General features: G+C 39.6%; 1 protein-coding gene across 3 annotated transcripts in view; it reads right to left on the bottom strand.

Moving 5' to 3' along the window:
* Positions 1 to 17,475, bottom strand: part of gnb1l (guanine nucleotide binding protein (G protein), beta polypeptide 1-like) — a 33,597-nt gene extending 16,122 nt beyond the window's left edge. For 2 of the 3 annotated variants that reach the window (XM_057357754.1, XM_057357771.1), the window contains exons 1-5: positions 17,428 to 17,475; positions 11,391 to 11,543; positions 10,945 to 11,070; positions 10,572 to 10,734; positions 4,268 to 4,360 (exon numbers count right to left, since the gene is read on the bottom strand). In XM_057357754.1, coding sequence (XP_057213737.1) covers positions 4,268 to 4,360; positions 10,572 to 10,734; positions 10,945 to 11,070; positions 11,391 to 11,500 — 492 coding nt within the window. In that variant the 5' untranslated portion in view covers positions 11,501 to 11,543; positions 17,428 to 17,475. Of the gene's footprint in view, positions 1 to 4,267; positions 4,361 to 10,571; positions 10,735 to 10,944; positions 11,071 to 11,390; positions 11,544 to 16,350; positions 16,372 to 17,427 lie in introns of those variants that run through there. The other variant, XM_057357763.1, reaches the window with a different exon arrangement.
* Positions 17,476 to 18,248: the final 773 nt, after the last annotated feature.

Raw genomic sequence — 18,248 nt, 5'->3', positions numbered from 1 at the left:
GAGAGAACGAGAGAGAGAGAGAGAGAGAGAGAGAGTGAGAGAGAGAGAGCGAGAGAGAACGAGAGAGAACGAGAGAGAGAGAGAGAGAGAGAGAGAGAGAGAGAGCGAGAGAGAACGAGAGAGAGAGAGAGAGAGCGAGAGAGAGAGAGCGAGAGAGAACGAGAGAGAACGAGAGAGAACGAGAGAGAGAGAGAGCGAGAGAGAGAGACCAAGAAATGAACAGAAGCTTATGGCAGGAGTGTTTATCAGAGGTTATCTGACTGCGAGCGCTCTGATGAACCACAACATTAATCACCTGACACAAATTCAGCCAATCACAGCACACTTCACTGAATACTTTAGTGTAAATAGACAGACAGCATACCTCAGTTAACACTAATTATTATTATTATTATTTTTTAAATTCATGGGCAGACTTGAACTCGTTTCTCCCACATGAGCACCAAGACATAACGTTAGGCCACCGCTCAACTGACACAAGATGACTCTGAAAAGTCAAGATCGCTGTGATCTTTGACATTTTTGTTTACACTCCCCGAGCTCTTTTCGCTTAACCTCCAAAAAAAGCGACAGCTCAGGTGCGCGTACTTGTTTGTTTACTCAGATTTACAGCACCTCGGAGGATCCCGCTCATTATCTGCGAGGAGGAGCGTCTGCGTTACATGGCTACACGCAGCAGGCTGTCTCATAAATCAGTTTAGCGGATAAAGGCAGAATGAGCAGGCTGATAAAAGCTTACGGTCTCATAACTCAGAACAGAGCTGCAGGCGTGCTGTCTACGCAACAAGATTTACAACGGAGGTGCTCTTCCCCTCTTCTTTCCAAATACACAACACGCACACCTTACTCCCGGCAGATCATTCATCTCATCGTGCAAGTGACGGCACAACCAGCATGTGTATGCAAATTCAAAGCACAAAAATTATATTTAGACCCACAGCTAGCTCCACATTACGGTCATCGTACTTGGAGGAAAGGCCGAAGAAGTGCACTTGTTTCGTTTGGTGCACGCTTTGGGTTTTACCTGGAAGAACGGATGAGGAATCTTTATTAATCTTCTGTCCTAGGGCGAAAGTAGTGTGCCCTGTACAGGCAAAGCTGGTGAAGAAAAATTCCTTCCATATGTGTTGGCCAAAACGTAAGGGGAAAAAAATTCCCTTGTATTCGCGTTCGCTCCCTCCTACCCGCGAAGGTCGTCCTCTCAGAGCGCTGCACATTTCATTTCCTACAAATTGTAGCCCGAATCCCATGTAAACATATCGCCATTGGAGCGTATTAAGATGAAATAAAAAATAAAACAACTGGAAATCAATCTCCCAATCGACAGTTAAGCATTACCGTCTGTTGCCCTCTGGCCCTTGCACTTCAGTTAAGTGTAGGTGCTCCCTGATTGATGATGTCACAGGTCAAGGGTCACGGAACCCTGGGTAGACACCTAATTCATTATATCCTTCATGGCTGGTCTACAAGAGGACGCTTTAGCCGGATTAGGACTCGGGCTTCAGGGAAAGATTCATCATCCCAACAGCTGCTTCGGATGGATATTCTCGAGCGAAGCCACAACAGAGCGTGAGGGAGGAGAACGGCGGCGTTCCGATGGATGGCAACAAGTCGCCATGCACCGGCGAAGCCCCCGCTGAGCGGGAAACCGCAGAGTTGATCCCAGCCTTGCATCTCGGGGGCCTTCAAAAGAAAGATCAGGAGAGAGGAGCTCCTTCAGGTCAAGTCGTGTGAAGGACCGTGGGTGGCGCGCATGTAAACCAAGCCTAGAACAAGGACGAACACATGTGAGACAGGGTTACTAGAAAAGGCGACGCGCTGATGAAAGGAACGGCGGTGTTACGGGGAATTTAATGAGGGACCGCGTTGGTTCGCACAAACTGAGCTGGTGGAGGTTGATGTCACGCGATGACATTTTCTTTCTCGTACGTTCATGCTACAGCGATCTTGCGTCTTGCATCACCACATCCCCAGAACCAGTGATATCCGACCAATCAGAAGCCACCAATCGGTGCAGAAGAGAAGATGCACACCATGCAAAACCTCAAAGTGTTATTTAATACAGCATATAATTCCTTCCAATAGTCCAGCACAAAGAGTTTAAGGAAGGACATAAATCTGTTGTCGGGTCTTCTGGCAATGTGATGGAAGAGACGTGTTCAAAGACGAACGAGATGGAAGAAAGCGAGACAGTGATCGCCCGAAAGAAACAGCAGGTCTTCGACAGCAGGGATCGTGAGGATAACAAGACAACTGCTTCTTGACTGATGCGAATTGACAATATGTTACACACATTCACGCTGGGCCCGTCACACTCCTTGTCTGGACGGACCCCCTTCACACCCTCATTCGGGTAGTCGGGCGACTCTGAACTTGACAGTAACAGATTCTTCCCGTTGGAGCAATGGAGTGAATTCACCGCCACCCAGAATCTTGCAGTTAGATGTCAGCACCTACTCGTAGGGCGTCACATTAATACTTCTAAATGATCAATTCTAATTCAGGAACATCGAGCTAAGAGCACCACTGTATACATAAGACCTGGATAAAGAACGAGGGAATGCAGGCGAAAAGCAAACAGAATTACAACACCGTTTTTGATACAAACACCGCCTCCAATAAACTGCCTTGTTGTAAACCCCAGATTCATCTGTAGTTTAAGGAGATGGAAAACTTGTAAATATGCCAAAGAGATCAGTGAATTATAGGTCTCTTTGACAAGAGTTGAATAAAATTTGCATCAGTGTTTACAAAACAGACACAGACTTGGGCAGTTAATATTGGGGGGTAACCCCAAAGTTGTTACAACACTATGAATATAGTGTGGTGGAGCCTGGACAGGTTGCTCTATAAATCACTTATGTGTCATTTTGTGCACTTGGCACACTCGTCCTGTGTTCCTGTCAGTATTTTGATAAACGAACAAGTAAAACAGCTTATTAGAACAGTTATCTTAAAGTCCCAATGAAATATTGCAGAATATATTGCAAATAGCTAAGCAATGAGGGTAATTCACTTTTTAAAATTCATGTGCCCTCATAATCTTCAGTTAAAATCTGAAAACGCACTTCCGCCGTCTAACGACTATCCATCTCAAAAGACGTTAAGTTAGACAGCTTGCGCGGAGCATCCGTTAACTCCTCCCCTTCAACTGTCAGTCTGCTGCCAGTTCCATTTCAAAAAACAACGGCTGTTTTTACACATCCAATCAAATCGCAGTAAAAAACAAGCCACGGCCACTATCTTTTCACATTCGAAATTCTGTTTCACTCGGAAATGCTTCAGAATACGGAAGTAAAAACGATCGCAACTTCCGGTTCATGGGGACTTTAACTACATAACCAGTAAAAACTGTGGACACATTGAACTGAATAAAATGACCTTAAACACCTTTAAATACAATTAATTATTTTATAGTTAAATATAAACCATAAATATACATGTCTATATATGAATTTTTATACAAATGTTTTTTTACGGTTAACATATGATCCTAGTTTTGTATTCCCATCCCATTGCAGTCATCTTATATCATGGCTTTTATTACTTTTCTATTGTATAAAATAGAATATAGTGAAAAATAGAAAATAGTAGTATGCATGTCCAAATGTTTGACTGGTAGTAAATACATAATGTTAAAATACTCAAAAGTTTGATAAATCCAGTGTTGCATAAAACTAACTGGGCAATTCTATGTAAGCGTCATTAAGATGAAAACAAGTTTTTACCAAAGGTTTTAACCATACTGATAGGTCAGATGTCAATATTTGATTGTTTAAATAATCATGTGAAGTCTCTCTTAAAGTTTCTAAAGCATAGTTTTTCGTAGTCAGGTAAGTGAATCGTCACATCCATAACAGTCCACATTTCTCATAAACGGGGAGATGAAAAATAAAAGAACTATTTTGTGGTCTTTGAAGAGCCACCCCTCATTTTTTGTTGGGTATTATTGGTTCTGGTTTGTACATTTTACTTCTCACAAAAATCGTACAAAGTATATTGCCTATTAAAAACGTGCATCCTTTTTTGTCACATCCATAACACATGAATTTTTCTCTTTTTAAAATAGAAAACACGTGCTTGGACTAATATTTTTCTGATGTCTGTACGCTATAATCAGGGAAGATAAAAACAGATGGTTCAATATATTGGTCATTTTATTTCAAGTTTGGCTGAAAATATCACATCCATAATGCTGGAATTGCCCAATTTCTGTTTTTCTGAATATTTGTTGGTATTATTTTTAAATTGAAATGTGTCTTGTTACCTGCCACATCTTCATACACATGAGCATCCCCAGTTTTAAATCCGGTTTCAGAGTGCACACCTGAGTCCAGCTCTTCATTTCCACGACACTCACCTGAAAAACAGCAGACGCTTTTTAAACATTTTCATATCTGTTTGCATTTGTCATGTTTATCATCTGTGTCAATTCACCCAATTTAACAAGATTTCTATAACAATTTTACATGTATATGTATATGTGTAATACTGCTCCATATTTTACTGACGTTTCATTTAAAATTCTTGAAACAGAAATGTCAAACAGAAGTGAACCACCAAACAGAAATGAGTGATACCACCAAATAATCATGAAAGCATGGGGAGAAAGACACAAAACCAGTTTGATGTAGATGACTGTCCTGTTTGTTAGTGGTTTTGTTCGCAGGTGGTAGGTAAGCGCAGCCAACGTTGGGCTGATCGCCAACAGCGTCCCATTTTCCTGCTCTCTACCTCCTCAAGTCATGACTCGCCTGACACCAAACAGAGGCAAGTGACTCAAAACACAACCATTTCCAACATGGAGTCATGACCATCCATCAAAACCAACACGCCAATGCTACACTGCTAAAATTCTACAATCAAAAGCATGATTACCTTTTGACTAGAATCAAGCTACGATTTATACTTCGAGGTAATTAAGTGAAATTAAAACCTGAAAATAACCCATAAACTGAAACATGGCGACACATTGATAATTTTGAATGTCATTGGTTCTTGTTTCGTAACGAAATTGACAACAAGTTATGAGACACGCAGAACCAATGAGATTTGTAGTTCTTGACGTGTCACCATACTTGACGCACATGGACGTTCTTTATTAGGTTTCCGGCTTAGTAAAAAACTGAAAATATTGATTTTTGAACACATTAAAACGACGTTTAAATTAAGTTGCATGCATAAACAGCGATGATTAAAAAACTTCGTCCTCATTACGCTCTATTTACCATTCCTGATTTCAGACCTATTCATATTTTAACACTACAACACAGCTGCACATTATACATGTGTTTACATCTGTAACTATAAACACAGCAGAAACGGGCAGCTCTCATCCCCCCAGGTTAAAGAGTGCGAGATCTTGACTTAAACAGTCAATAAATAACACACAGTCTATTAATTAAAGCCTTACACTGTCAGACGCACACTGGAATGCTAAACATAAAAAAAAAACGGAAGACACAGATGGAGTCGTTGCTCCAGTTCCGGACTCCCAGCATGCCTTGCAGCATTGTTATTTGTTTTCTGAGACGTATGGTGGTGAGGTTCGCCTGCAGTTATCTAGTGACGGTTATTACCTTGATGGGACTCTGACAAGGCTGTCATTTCAAAGGGCAAGGTGGGAGGGAACGCAAGATGTGAAGTAAAAGCCAAACCAAAATTGACAAATGCTTCAGCCATAAGTGATGCAATAAGTACACAAGGTAGTGCACATTATATTGCATCCTTGAATGTCTCCATTTGCATTAGCAGCACAAAGGTCATGAGATGAAACCCAGGCAAAAGTCTAAATGTGAAAGCCAATTTAAAAGCCAAGCCAAAATGTACAAATGTTCGAGCAATAAGTGACTCAATAAATACACTACGTAGTGTACACCAAATTGCATACTTGACCTTTCCATTTGTGTTAACAGTACAAAGGTCATGAGTTTAAAACCCAGGCCAAACCAAAATTCACAAATGCACAAACAATAAGTGATGCAATAAGTACACTGGGTAGTGCACACTCCATTGCATACTTGAATGTTTCCATTGCGTTAGCAGCACAAAGGTCATGAAACCCAGGCCAAACCAAAATTTACATTTAAGTGATGCAAACAGCAAATTGAGGGGACAGCAAATTTACACTGTTATACAAGCTGTACACTCACTACTTTATATTGTAGTAGTTTCATTTCTTCAGTGTTGTCACATGAAAAGATATAATAAAATATTTACAAAAATGTGAGGGGTGTTCTCACTTCTGTGAGATACTGTATTTAGTATTATTGATGTTGTTCAGTAGTGAATAATCATTTTCTGTGAAGTTACCATTCAGGTGATTCGTGTTTGCATAGACCCTGTTCAACCCATTATGTTTCTTACCACAATAAGGAAGACACACATCAGAAATGCAGTATGTTGTGTGCTTTTGTGGAGAATCATTCAATGACTGACATCAAATCAGTCATCAATTATTTCAATACAATTTGTTATAATAATATATTTCACTATGCTATGTGAACATTAAGGTAAATTAATTAAATGTTTAAAGGTGTCATGAACTGGCCTTGTTTATTTCTTTATACTGTTGTATGAGGTCTACTTATGACGTTCGCGTGGTTTTTACATTCAAAAACATCAGAATCAATAAGTAATGGACAATTTTCTACCCGGGTTTTGAGGCCGGCTCGACAAACGCTTGGTTTAATGGGCGTGCCGCATTGAAGACTTGGAAGTAAACGCCCACTGCTATGATTGGATAGCAGTTTGCGTAGTAAACTTAGTTGGAGCCTTCTGTGAATTTGGTTAGACACGTAACGTTAGGTTACACATTAGCCCTATTCACACGGGATTAGTATTATCTGGGGACCTCTTGTGATTTATAAATGACCTCCCCACATCTGTATTTCATGTGGCGCATTCGCACGGGATAAGTGAAGCCTGTGATTTTACTCAAATTTACTGACTTATTTCCCGGATGTGATGGCAAGGCTTTGCGTATAGTTTGTATAGCCTATAGTTGTGTGGTGTTTAATGATATATGACCGTACCTGTCAGCATTTGAGACCCGTTATCGCAAACCGGACAGAAGATCACCGCGATCGAGGGTCTCAAATGTTACGAGAGTTTCCATGATAAATAAACAAACGGGAGACTCCCGGGAGTCCCGGCCAAAATGACAGTGTTGGCAGGTAATTTATGGCTATGACCCAGCAGCCGAAATAATGTCAAAACACTTCAAAACAGCCTCCATTATTCGCAAACGGTGGGTAAAACTTTGAAAAATGATATATGAGCCCGCCAAATCACAAAGATGCCGATTCGCATGGACTAATAGAGTATTATCACAGGACCTCGGTGTTAAAATATGGTAGGTAATTTGTGGGGGAATTTTTACTTTACAAATTACAGACATGGCCGATTCGCACGGGATTAAGATCACAGACAACCTCTGCAATTATTACAAATGACTAGAGGTCACCAGGTAATACTAATCCCGTGCGAATAGGGCTATCAGGGCATATAAAGGGATCTCTAACAAAGCAATAGTGACGCATAGTAGAAAAATGTTTTACTCACATAAGATTGCTGCGCCATTCCTGTCAGATCCAATATTGACAGCACAGCACTGCTTTTTAATTTTAGTCTCTCCGCAAATCCAGCGTTGACCTGGGCCTTGTTCACAAAGGAATCCGCGGTGAAATGAAGCGAACAAACGCTCAATGTTTTACCCACGTGAGCTGGAACATCTTTAAAAATAAACTTCAAACACGCATTACTAATGTCGGAATCCGAAGGAAGGTTATGAAGCGACTGTGTTCTTCCACAACCAGGCACTGACTGCACAATATTTTGCGATCTTTAACGGCATGTTTATTGCTTGCTCGCTCTATCTGGTTCAGCGCAACTTGTGTTACTTCAGTACTGTCATGCGCGAACCAGTGGGCGGGGCTAGAGAAGAAGTTGTTGATATTCTTCTGTGGAGGCGGTGTTCAACCTATAGGTAGGTGCATTCCAGGACCTGGCGTTCGCTGGGCCTGGTGTCAATAACAGTTGTAACTTCAGGATTGATTGCTAGCACTGAAATCCCCTTGCAGTAGCTCTGCTGTTAGCTTTGCTTTGCTGAGCTTCATTTTGCTGTTGTGTAGACATGCCGGGAAGACAGAGAATGTCACAGCGCATTGTGAGCACGATTGCCGCGCGTCTACATGTAAAACAACGAACTTGAGCGTGAGCAAGGTTTACAGTGACGCACTCCGTTTAGAGGAGTAAAGCCCTGATAAATGTGGCCTCCTCAATCAAATGAGTTACACTTGTCCAGTTTCGTCAAGTGGTTTGCGTGATCGGATTTTAATCATTTCGGAAGGCATTTACACCTGGTCACAGGCGTCTGCACGCTCCCTGAGTTAATTCTTCTTTCACCATACAGAAAACTTAAAAACATGTATGATTTAATAGTTATTTAAAAACGTATTATTAAATTATTCTTACTATTATTAAAAACATTTTATTAACATTATTTAACTGAAAAAAAGAAACATACCTTTTGAATTGTTTAACTGATAGTATTAATCGGTCCAAATTTTTACTATCGGTTAACGATTTAACGGTCAATATGAACATCCCTAGCACACTCTATTGCATACTTTTCCATTCGCGTTAGCAACACAAAGGTCATGAGTTTGAAACCCAGGCCAAACCAAAATTGAAAAGCCAACCCAAAATTTGCAAATGCTTGGGCAATAAGTGACACACTACTAGGTAGTGCACATTCTATTGCATACTTGAACGTGTCCATTTGTGTTACCAGCATAAAGGTCATGGGTTTGAATCCCAGTAAAATGCACTTCACTTTGGATAAAAGTATCTTAAAATGCATACAAACGTAAAATATGAAGTACTAAAAGATGACAGGAAATGCATGTGAAGTGTCATAGGTAAAAGGACGAGGATAATGGCAACACACTGAGACTTTGTGTTTGGTCTGGCTGGCGTGCTGCTGCTAGCTGAAGCATACTAATGTAGATCGAGTGACAGCTGGAACTCACTCTAGTGTACAACAGGCAGAACGGAGACTGAAACATGAATCAGGATGCAATATAAGACAAGACAGAGCAGAGCTCACACTCTCAGCTCTCTGCAGTTCGCTCGACTGTGCAAAACACAGACTGCAGCTATCTCACAGAGAGAGACGGCAGCCAAGCAGAACATAAATGATTCAAACTGTCATTAGTGTCAGACAAACAGCCATTACACTCACTGCAATATCAGAAGAACCAGACCAAAATACAATTAAACCGATATATTTGCTGTTATATGATTGATTCAATTTCAATTCAATCTCTTTAGTGTTTTTCACACTTTTGCATTGCAGCTTTACATACCTACAGATACCTAAAGCAGAAACATGAGCAGAGAGATGTAAACTATAAAAAATATAGGCCTAAAACATAGAATATGTGGCATAGCAACTTTTTAAAATACAATGAACATTGACAAATGTTTTTGAGTTTCGAACGCTTGTATTGTATTCATAGAGCTAGTAAGCGCTGTGCGGGTGCGATTTTTCATGAGATGTATATTAGTGGTACTAACTGTAAAAATGAGTGTCTCTAAGATTATAATTACCTTCTATGTAGAAAGATGACAGAATTGATAACAAATACATCAAATTTAAACTTTAGACAAGCATCAGAAATATTGTACTTAGTACTTTTTGAAAAGAAAATTGATCAAACACAGCGATGGGTATATAATCTGAGACTATGACGCATTTAGTCAATTAGCATGATACAGTTTTTATTCTTTGTTCTTTTAAATCTGCATTTTGCATATGCTTTTATCCAAAGTGACTGACAGTGCATTTAAAGTCCCCGTGAATTGGAAGTTCAATCGTTTTTACTTCCGTATTCTAACGCATTTCCGGATGAAACGGAATTCCGAATGACAAAAAGTAGTGTGCGTCACTTGTTTTTTCACTGTGATTTGATTGGATGTATAAAAACAGCAGTTGCATTTTGAAATGGAACTGGGAGCAGACTGACCGTTGAAGGGGAGGAGTTAACAGATGATTCCCCAAGCCGTCTAACCTACGTCATTTGAGATGGATAGTCACTAGAGGGCGGAAGTGCATTTTACGATTTTACAGTGTAATTGAGGATTATGAGGGCACGTGAATTTAAAAAAAGAATGACCCACATTGGTAAGCTATTTACAATAAACGTTGCAATATTTCATGAAAAAATAGGAATTGTCATTTTTTATTTCACTGGGACTTTAAGACATACATTTTTATCAGTACATTTGTTCCCTAGCGTTTGAACCTACGTATAAGCTTTGTGCTGCTAAGGCTACAGGAACATTAATTTCATTCATCATTTTAATTTGCGATTAGTCAACTCACTTCCTTAATATTGGCATCCGTCTAGAAAGCACATATGGGCGTCCACTGCTTCATCTGTTAAATATGTTTGTAAGACAGAAAGCTCTGCTTCCTACGGTGTGAATACATAGTTTTTATCCCTCTCAGGGGGAACTAAAGTGTTAGCAAGATTTGTGATATAGCCATTATCCCTTCAGCGTCTCACCTCCTCCATGTGTTCAGTGGGGTGAGCCAGTAAAGTGGATCCCGGTTGGGTCTCCAGCAGAGAACACTGACAGAAGCCCACGCTGCCCGTGAAGAGAGCGTCTGTCACTGCACCGCGGCCTTCAGACAGATCCCACACGCACATGCGCATGTCACGACCCTGACTGACAAAACATACAAGAGCTTATTTAAACACCATAAAAAGTAACTTTAAAATAAAATAAAAACATCGGCTTAACTATGCATATCTGTTGCAGGCCAGATTTGATCCTGTGGCTTCTACTTAACCTCCACAGCTTCCCTCTTCACTACCAGGTGTTAAAACAAACTCAATGAAATAATGAGACAAGCGCATGACAAAAAATAAGATGTACCTGATAAGAGTGCTGCTTTCTTTGAGGGCCTGGAGCCAGATAACAGAGTTGCCAGAATGGCTTTCCAAAACACGCTCTGGTCTTCTGGTGGTCAGATTCCACACATGGATTGCTCCTGAACCGGACCTGAAATACACACATTTATATCTTACAAGAGATTAAAAGGTCATAAATCTTACAGGAGATTATAAGGTCACAAATGCTAAATGACCCTGCAAGCTATTCGTTTTGGGTTTTTAACGGTGTCACATTTAAAAGAACAGTTCACCCAAAAATGAACATTCTGTCTTCATTTACTCACCCTCATATTGTTCCAAATCTTTATACATTTCTTTGTTTTGATGAACACAGAAAAGGATAGATTTAGAAATCTATACAAATTTTTAACAAATCGAGAGTGAGTAAATGACGACAGAATTTGTATTTTTGGGTGAACCGTCCCTTACCCAGAGTACAACAGCGAAGGTCCCTGTCCATCACAGCAGAAGTGCAGGGTGTTCACCACGTCCCCTGAACCCCTCAGAATGTACAGAGGGTTTGGAGGAGGACGGGCCATCACCACGGTAACACTTCAGTGAGGTACATCAACGGTCCATATCCTAAAAACCAAAACATGACATCACATACAGATGAGATTCTTTAACAAGTTGCTCAATTTAAAATCAGGCATTTAAACATTTTTAAACAGTAAAGACGGATAACAATACTGTGCTTTCACTAAAAAAGTTTCAAAATGAAAAAAAAAACATAGGCAGATACTGAATGTGTAAAATACCAGGTTTAATTAAAGATCAGTGACTAAACCGCATCATTACACTATCTAAAACAGCAGTGAATCATGGGTAAATGGCTATATATAACCTTAAACAAAACACGAGCTGTGAAAAGAATCTTCTTTATCACCACATTATTCCCATGACTTTCCTACCTTCCTAATTGCTTTCATGTAATTATTCGTATTTGCTCATATGCAATAAACACCGATATCTCCTGGTTAACACACGAAAACCAAAAGCCGTTGGGCATGTGATTATGATTTTTCTTTCCCTTTCTTCTACTTTGTAAAAGTTCTGATGCAACACATCATAAATCAATGCGCCTGAGACAGATTAATTACTGTAAACCGAGAGATACTGTCTGTTTTTTCCCATTTTTATCAACAGTTTGCAAAGGTGTTCAAAGGTTTTTAGTCTGCAGTAGGGAAAGCCACAGTAAATATGCAACAGACCACAAAAAACACAAATGGAAATGACATAATTAGACCTTTTAAACGGCTGAATCTGTATACGACTTTAAAAAATAAAAAACAACCAATGATGTGGTATTCAATTATTACAATATATCAATTTTACTCTTTAAAAGACGTTTTTGAAGGCACCAATGGCGTGACAGGATTATATGTTTCCCCAACCAATGGAAGATGGTAAAACGTTCAGGAAACTTCAAGAGTCGCAATTGTTGCAATTCTTTTCAATTACACACTTTGCATTTTTAATTACACAACTAAAAAAAAGCACCAACACAAATAGAGTCTGTTTTTCTCTCGAGTGGCGACTGATATTGGCGATTTTTATATTGGAGCTGTCCGGTTAATGAAGAGTCCTCCGCTCAGCGTCATTTCTGGTCACCTCTGCCCTCGCGCTGAAACCGGAGCCGCAGGTATTTTGGGGTAGCTCATTTCGGAAGGTTAGTGGTTAAATTGTGCATGTTAATCTGTCAAGCGGAGATTCTTCACTGCCCTACCTTCCTAATTAAGAGTCGAGCCCCCTGCTGCCCCGTACCAACTCCTCACAAAGAAAACAGTCACTAAACGCCCCTCCAGCCTCTAACGGAGAGCAAAGAGAGATGCGGTGGGATTAGAACCCGTGACTATCAGTCGCCATCAGGACCGTGTAGGAGCCAGACCCTGTCTACTGCATAAGGGATGAAATTAAACCTGTTGTCTGAATGAGTGTGATTCTGACATAAAAGTTTTCCATGGACCTTTTTAAGGGCACTTTGAGCTAAATAAAGTGATGTAGTTTTCAAGAGCACTTTGATATATTAATTGGTGAAAACTGTCGTTTTCTGTTCTTGGACACCATTGACTAGCATAGTAGGAAAAATTGCTTTATACATTTCTTTGTTCTGTTGAACACAAAATAATATATTTTGAAGAATGTAGGAAAGCAAACTGTTCTGGGGCGTTTTTGACAACCATTGTCATTTTTCCTAGTATGGTAGTCAATGGTGGCCAAGAACTGTTTGGTTACAAGCATTGTTTCAAATATCTTTCTCCGTGTTCATCGAAACATAGACATTTATAAAGATTAGGAGTAAATGATGACAGAATTTCTTTTTTGGGGCAAACTGTCCCTTTCATAATGACAGAATTTGTCGTTTTTTTGGAACTCTGTTCCTTTAAGCAGTCATTCAAAAGTTGGTGTAAAGGTGGCGGAGCTCTCCGTCGGACGAGTGTGTGTGACAGCAGGGTTTTTTTGTTGGCTTAAAGAGGATTAACGAACCCTTATTGAGCAGCTCACTGCACCGGGGATGTTTGACACACGGGTCTGGAAATGCATGTTCTCTTTGTGCAAACACAACGCATCAAAACATTCCTGTACCAATACAGAGCTGTCAGTCACAGATGGAAAAATAAAGATAAGGACGAAGTGGAAAAACTGGCTGAGGCTAGGTGGAAAAGTCAAGATCATGGTTGTGCTGGCGGGGTGACTTATATTGATTTGTACCCATACTGTTTAACAAAGAACAAAAGGTGACATTAGGCAGAATATTTAGTCTCAGTCACCATTTACTTTCATTGCATCTTTCTATACAATGAAAGTGAATGGGGACTGCGGCTGTCAGTTCCCCAAATTGGTTTTTCTTTTCTACAATCTCTTTGTGTTCAACTGAAACAACATAAGGGTGGGAAACCGATGACAGAATGTTTTTTTTTTGAGTGAACTGTTCTTATAAGCTCCTGAAAGAATCAAATCACCCAAAAATAAAACTTCTGTCACCATTTACTCACCTTCCAAATCTGTATAAATTTCTTTGTTCCGTTGAACACAGAGAAGATAGTTTTTAGAATGTAGGAAAGCAAACATTTCTCAGCTACCACTGACTACCATAGTTTGAAAAATTACAATAGTAGTCAAAAGTGCCCTAGAACTGTTTGCTTTCCTACATTCTTCAAAATATCTTCTTTTGTGTTCAACAGAACAAATACATATATAAAGCAATTTCTTCCTACTATGGTCTATCCTGTATTACCACAATGGTGACCACCATAACTTTTGACTGTGCAACATCCAAATCACACTAAAAACAAAACATTCAAACCTTGTAAGGGTTAAAACAATTGGCTTATAAAATTTCACCTTGCATCACGTTCATTATTATATTAAACATTCGCCAGACTAAATATTTACACCCCTATTGTACCCCATTAGGCATAACAACTGATGCTAATTGATGTGGTTCAGAATGACTCTTTGGAAGCGCCACGATTACGTCGGACCACAATGTTCTTAAAGCATTAAGAAGGTCAAAATTGTGTTGAATTACGACAGGTAATTAAATTCACAGCCACGGGCAGGAATGAAATTAGAACGCCCGTTTCTTTTGATGGAACGATGCAGAAAGAGAGCGAGTTTTCTGGGTAACAGATAAGACAGCTCCAGTAATCTGACTCTAAGACTCGGGATAAAGGCAGTTTGTCTCTTCTTGGGTTGTCTGTCAACACCTGCTCGGTAATTAGGCCTAATTATGAGAGAGAGTTCGCTTCCCCTTCATGTTATTAAATAAGAAGAAGCCACGTCAGCCAGGTATCTCTCAACACAGGCAGAGGGCCGGCGACCTTCAGATCAAACACAGCCTCTTTCTGTGCCCCCCGCGCTGCGACTTATACCAGAGGAGGGGGAGCCACAGTCATTTTAACGCGGGCTTCAAAGATCGGGGATAGACTGTCCGCATTCCTCTCCCCCCCCCCCCCCCCCCCCCCCCCCCCCCGCGCAGATCCGGTAATGGGCAGCCACACACCTCTGCCCAAGCCACTGTCATATGCTGCCATTCATAAATGAGACCAACTTAGATCCTGGAGATTGTGGGAATATAGAATGTAATAATTCTTGCCGAGGTTCTAGAGCAGATTAAGTGAACGTCATCTGTAAAATATTGCATGAGATGAAAACATGGCTGAAAAATGAAGTGAGATGTGCAAAAATGAACTATTGCTAGTGTAAGCAACTAGACTAACGGTTTTCCACTCTGAAGCATTTAAAGGGACAGTTCAACCAAAATTTTTAATTCTGTCATCATTTACTGTATTTATCCTCATGTTGTTCAAAACCTGTTTTACTCTTTCTTCTGTGGAACACAAAAGATATTTAGAAATTTTTTAAGTGGTTTTGTGTCCCATACAATGAACGTAAATGGAGTTCAATGTTGTTTGGTTACCGACATTCTTCAAAATATCTTCTTTTGTGTTCTGCAGAAAAAATTAAAGTCATACAGGTTTGTACTGACAAAAGGGTGGGAAAATGATGTAAGAATTTTCATTTTGGGGTGAACTTGTCCCTTTAAGTGACATGTTCTGTCCACAAAAGCAATACTCGCTCCTTAATAAAAAAATCGAGTTTGAACACATTTTTTTTATATTTGAATGTTATCACATGTTATTGATGCTATAACATCAATGAATCATAATTAAAAGACCAAAGGGCCGCAGATAAGGAGAAGACTCATGTTGAAGGCCATGGGGTGGTAATGCAGCCGGTACTCCCGCTTCTAATGATATCATACTTTGGCTTCAAGTCGTTCTTTTCTTTATTCTTATCTCGCTTTAGCCCTCCCCCTCTCTTTTACTTCACTGACATTTCCACCACAATGAGTGCACCATTCACATATGTATTAGTCAGCGTTTCTGTCCCAAGTTTACACATGACCCCCCGCGCCAAAAAAGCCAAATTGTCCCGGCGGAGGAAACAAATGTGGCAAACGGACCTCCGTGTCCATTCTAAAGCTGACTTAAACAAACATCGGAGGAAGTACGGGGTACACACGCCCTTTATTGTGCTGCCGTGCGTTGGTAAGGGAACAGGAGGGAAGGGGGCTATCTGGACTGGAAAAACAGCTCTGTGGAAGATAGAGAGCTAAAGTCAGACACAAGTGCTTCCACACCCACCGTCACCCTGTCGCTCTGACTGACGGACCTGACCGACAGCTGCATTGTTTCTGTCCATGGCGTGAATGCCACGCTAGGGCTCACACTGATAAGGATTGAATGCATTTCTGCTCCTGTGTGTGTGTGTGCGAGGGTAGGGATGGTGGCCACTTTGTCAGTGCTTCCTGACTTAAGGGGGTTTAGTGCTGATTACTAAAGAGACCTACAGGTAACACTCATTTATCTGTGAGCATTATCACCTGTTAACCTGCAACGGTGATACAGGATTACCGCACAGATAAAGGCGGTTTCATCCCTCCACTCCTTCGCTCGCACCTATAGTGGCCTCAAAAAGAATTTCAAGGTACACTTGCGCACAATACACAAATCGCATTGCTTTACATAACAAAAGGTCAAGGCAAATGAAAAACAAATGACGCTTTTTACTAGCTGATTTTACATTTACTTTTCCCTTATTCCAAGTTAAACGGGTGTCCAGGTTAAAGAATATTAAAGAGATAGTTGATTTATTCAGGCCAAGGTCATTTAAAACCTGTATAAGACTTTCCAAGCAAAGAAGATATTTTGAGAAATGTCTCAAAATGGATAATGAAAATCAATGGGGGCCAATGTTGGTTACCAACATTTTCAAAATATTTTCTTTTGTGTTTTGCAGGTTTGGGATGACATAAGTGATTTGATGAAGGAATTTCCATTTTTTGGGTGAACTATACCTTTAACTGTGCATGTTTTCCAAATACTTACAGTACTGTTATAGTGTTGTTTATGAAATGTGTTTTTGATAATCGAATACAATGACATTCGTAATTCTTGGGCCACTAGCACACATTCCAAATTAAGGCACCATCAAAATAAAAAAACACAATGCCACAGATGTTTAACCCGTTTGAAACATGCTCCTTACAATATAAATGCAAGATAATAGTAACGTCACATATACATATTAACGATACTAACAGTCAGGCATATTGTGTATATCAACATTTGGGATTACGGCTCATAACTATCTTAATAATTCAAAGCAGGCAAAGGAGATCGTTCGCTCTCTAAACATGACTTATGAGCGCAGTAGATCAGCGGTGCGTTCAGTGTTGACAGTTCAGATAAGGCCCCAACAGCTTCATTACAGTGGCGATAAACTCTTGGCATAAACTCTCTTACTGTGCACACAATGGCATGAATATTGACAACAAAGAATAAAACAAAAACAGCCCGCATAACAACATACAAGTATATGCAAACATTTGGGATGGAAGAGTTAATACATTTTCAACATGACCATAACGCAATCTGTTATATGAATGGGAATGTAGTACCTGCACACACAGCTACACGCCGTAGAGGGGATTAAATCAAAACACGCGACAGTGAACTTGTAAGGCCCCCGTGCAGGAGGAGAGGCGTCCTCATCGGTGCCTGATTTTTAAACTTCGTTTTAAATCATGTATTACCTTATGTTTATCCGAATGTATATACATTATTATTTATCGTAAAGTGTTTACAGTGGTGATTTAGTCTGTTTCGTTTTTGCACTCTGCTAATAAATAACACAGTCGAAATAAATAACCACAGTGAAATATTAAATTAATACGCTAATTTTTCCACAGATAATGTGGGTTGAAATTATTACCGTAGTTATTAATTTAACATGGTAAAAAAACGAATATAACCTGTTTTTTCAACATTAAGATTTTAAAAAGTTGAATATATATATATATATATATATGAATGGTTTATTTGAAGTGCTGTCAATGGTCACTATTTAATGGTCTCCATTTTATCAACATTTTTACTAGCCTGGTAGTGTAACTAATTATTTAAAGAATTGAATTTTTTTTTAATCACACAAATATTTTTAAGCAGCCTACAGTAGTCTCTCAATTAATATGAAGTCATAAAACTGCATGTATAATTATAAATAAATGAATGTAATGGAAATATCTCTTGTTACTGCACTTGGTATGTTTAAATCAGAATTGAAATTATTTCACAAATTACTGCACAAATTTTAAGAAAAAAAATTACGAAATCAAGTGCAACCTGCTTGCCTATAGTAGCTACTCTGTAAACACTCAAAAAGTCTTTTTTTGTTTCCCTCCTCAATTTCATCCTTTCTCTAATTGAGAAACAGGGAGGG

Source organism: Triplophysa rosa, linkage group LG2, assembly GCF_024868665.1.
Source record: "Triplophysa rosa linkage group LG2, Trosa_1v2, whole genome shotgun sequence".
NCBI lineage: Eukaryota > Metazoa > Chordata > Actinopteri > Cypriniformes > Nemacheilidae > Triplophysa > Triplophysa rosa.
The sequence above is the reverse complement of the archived record's forward strand: the minus strand, read 5'-3'. Positions and strand labels throughout refer to the sequence as shown.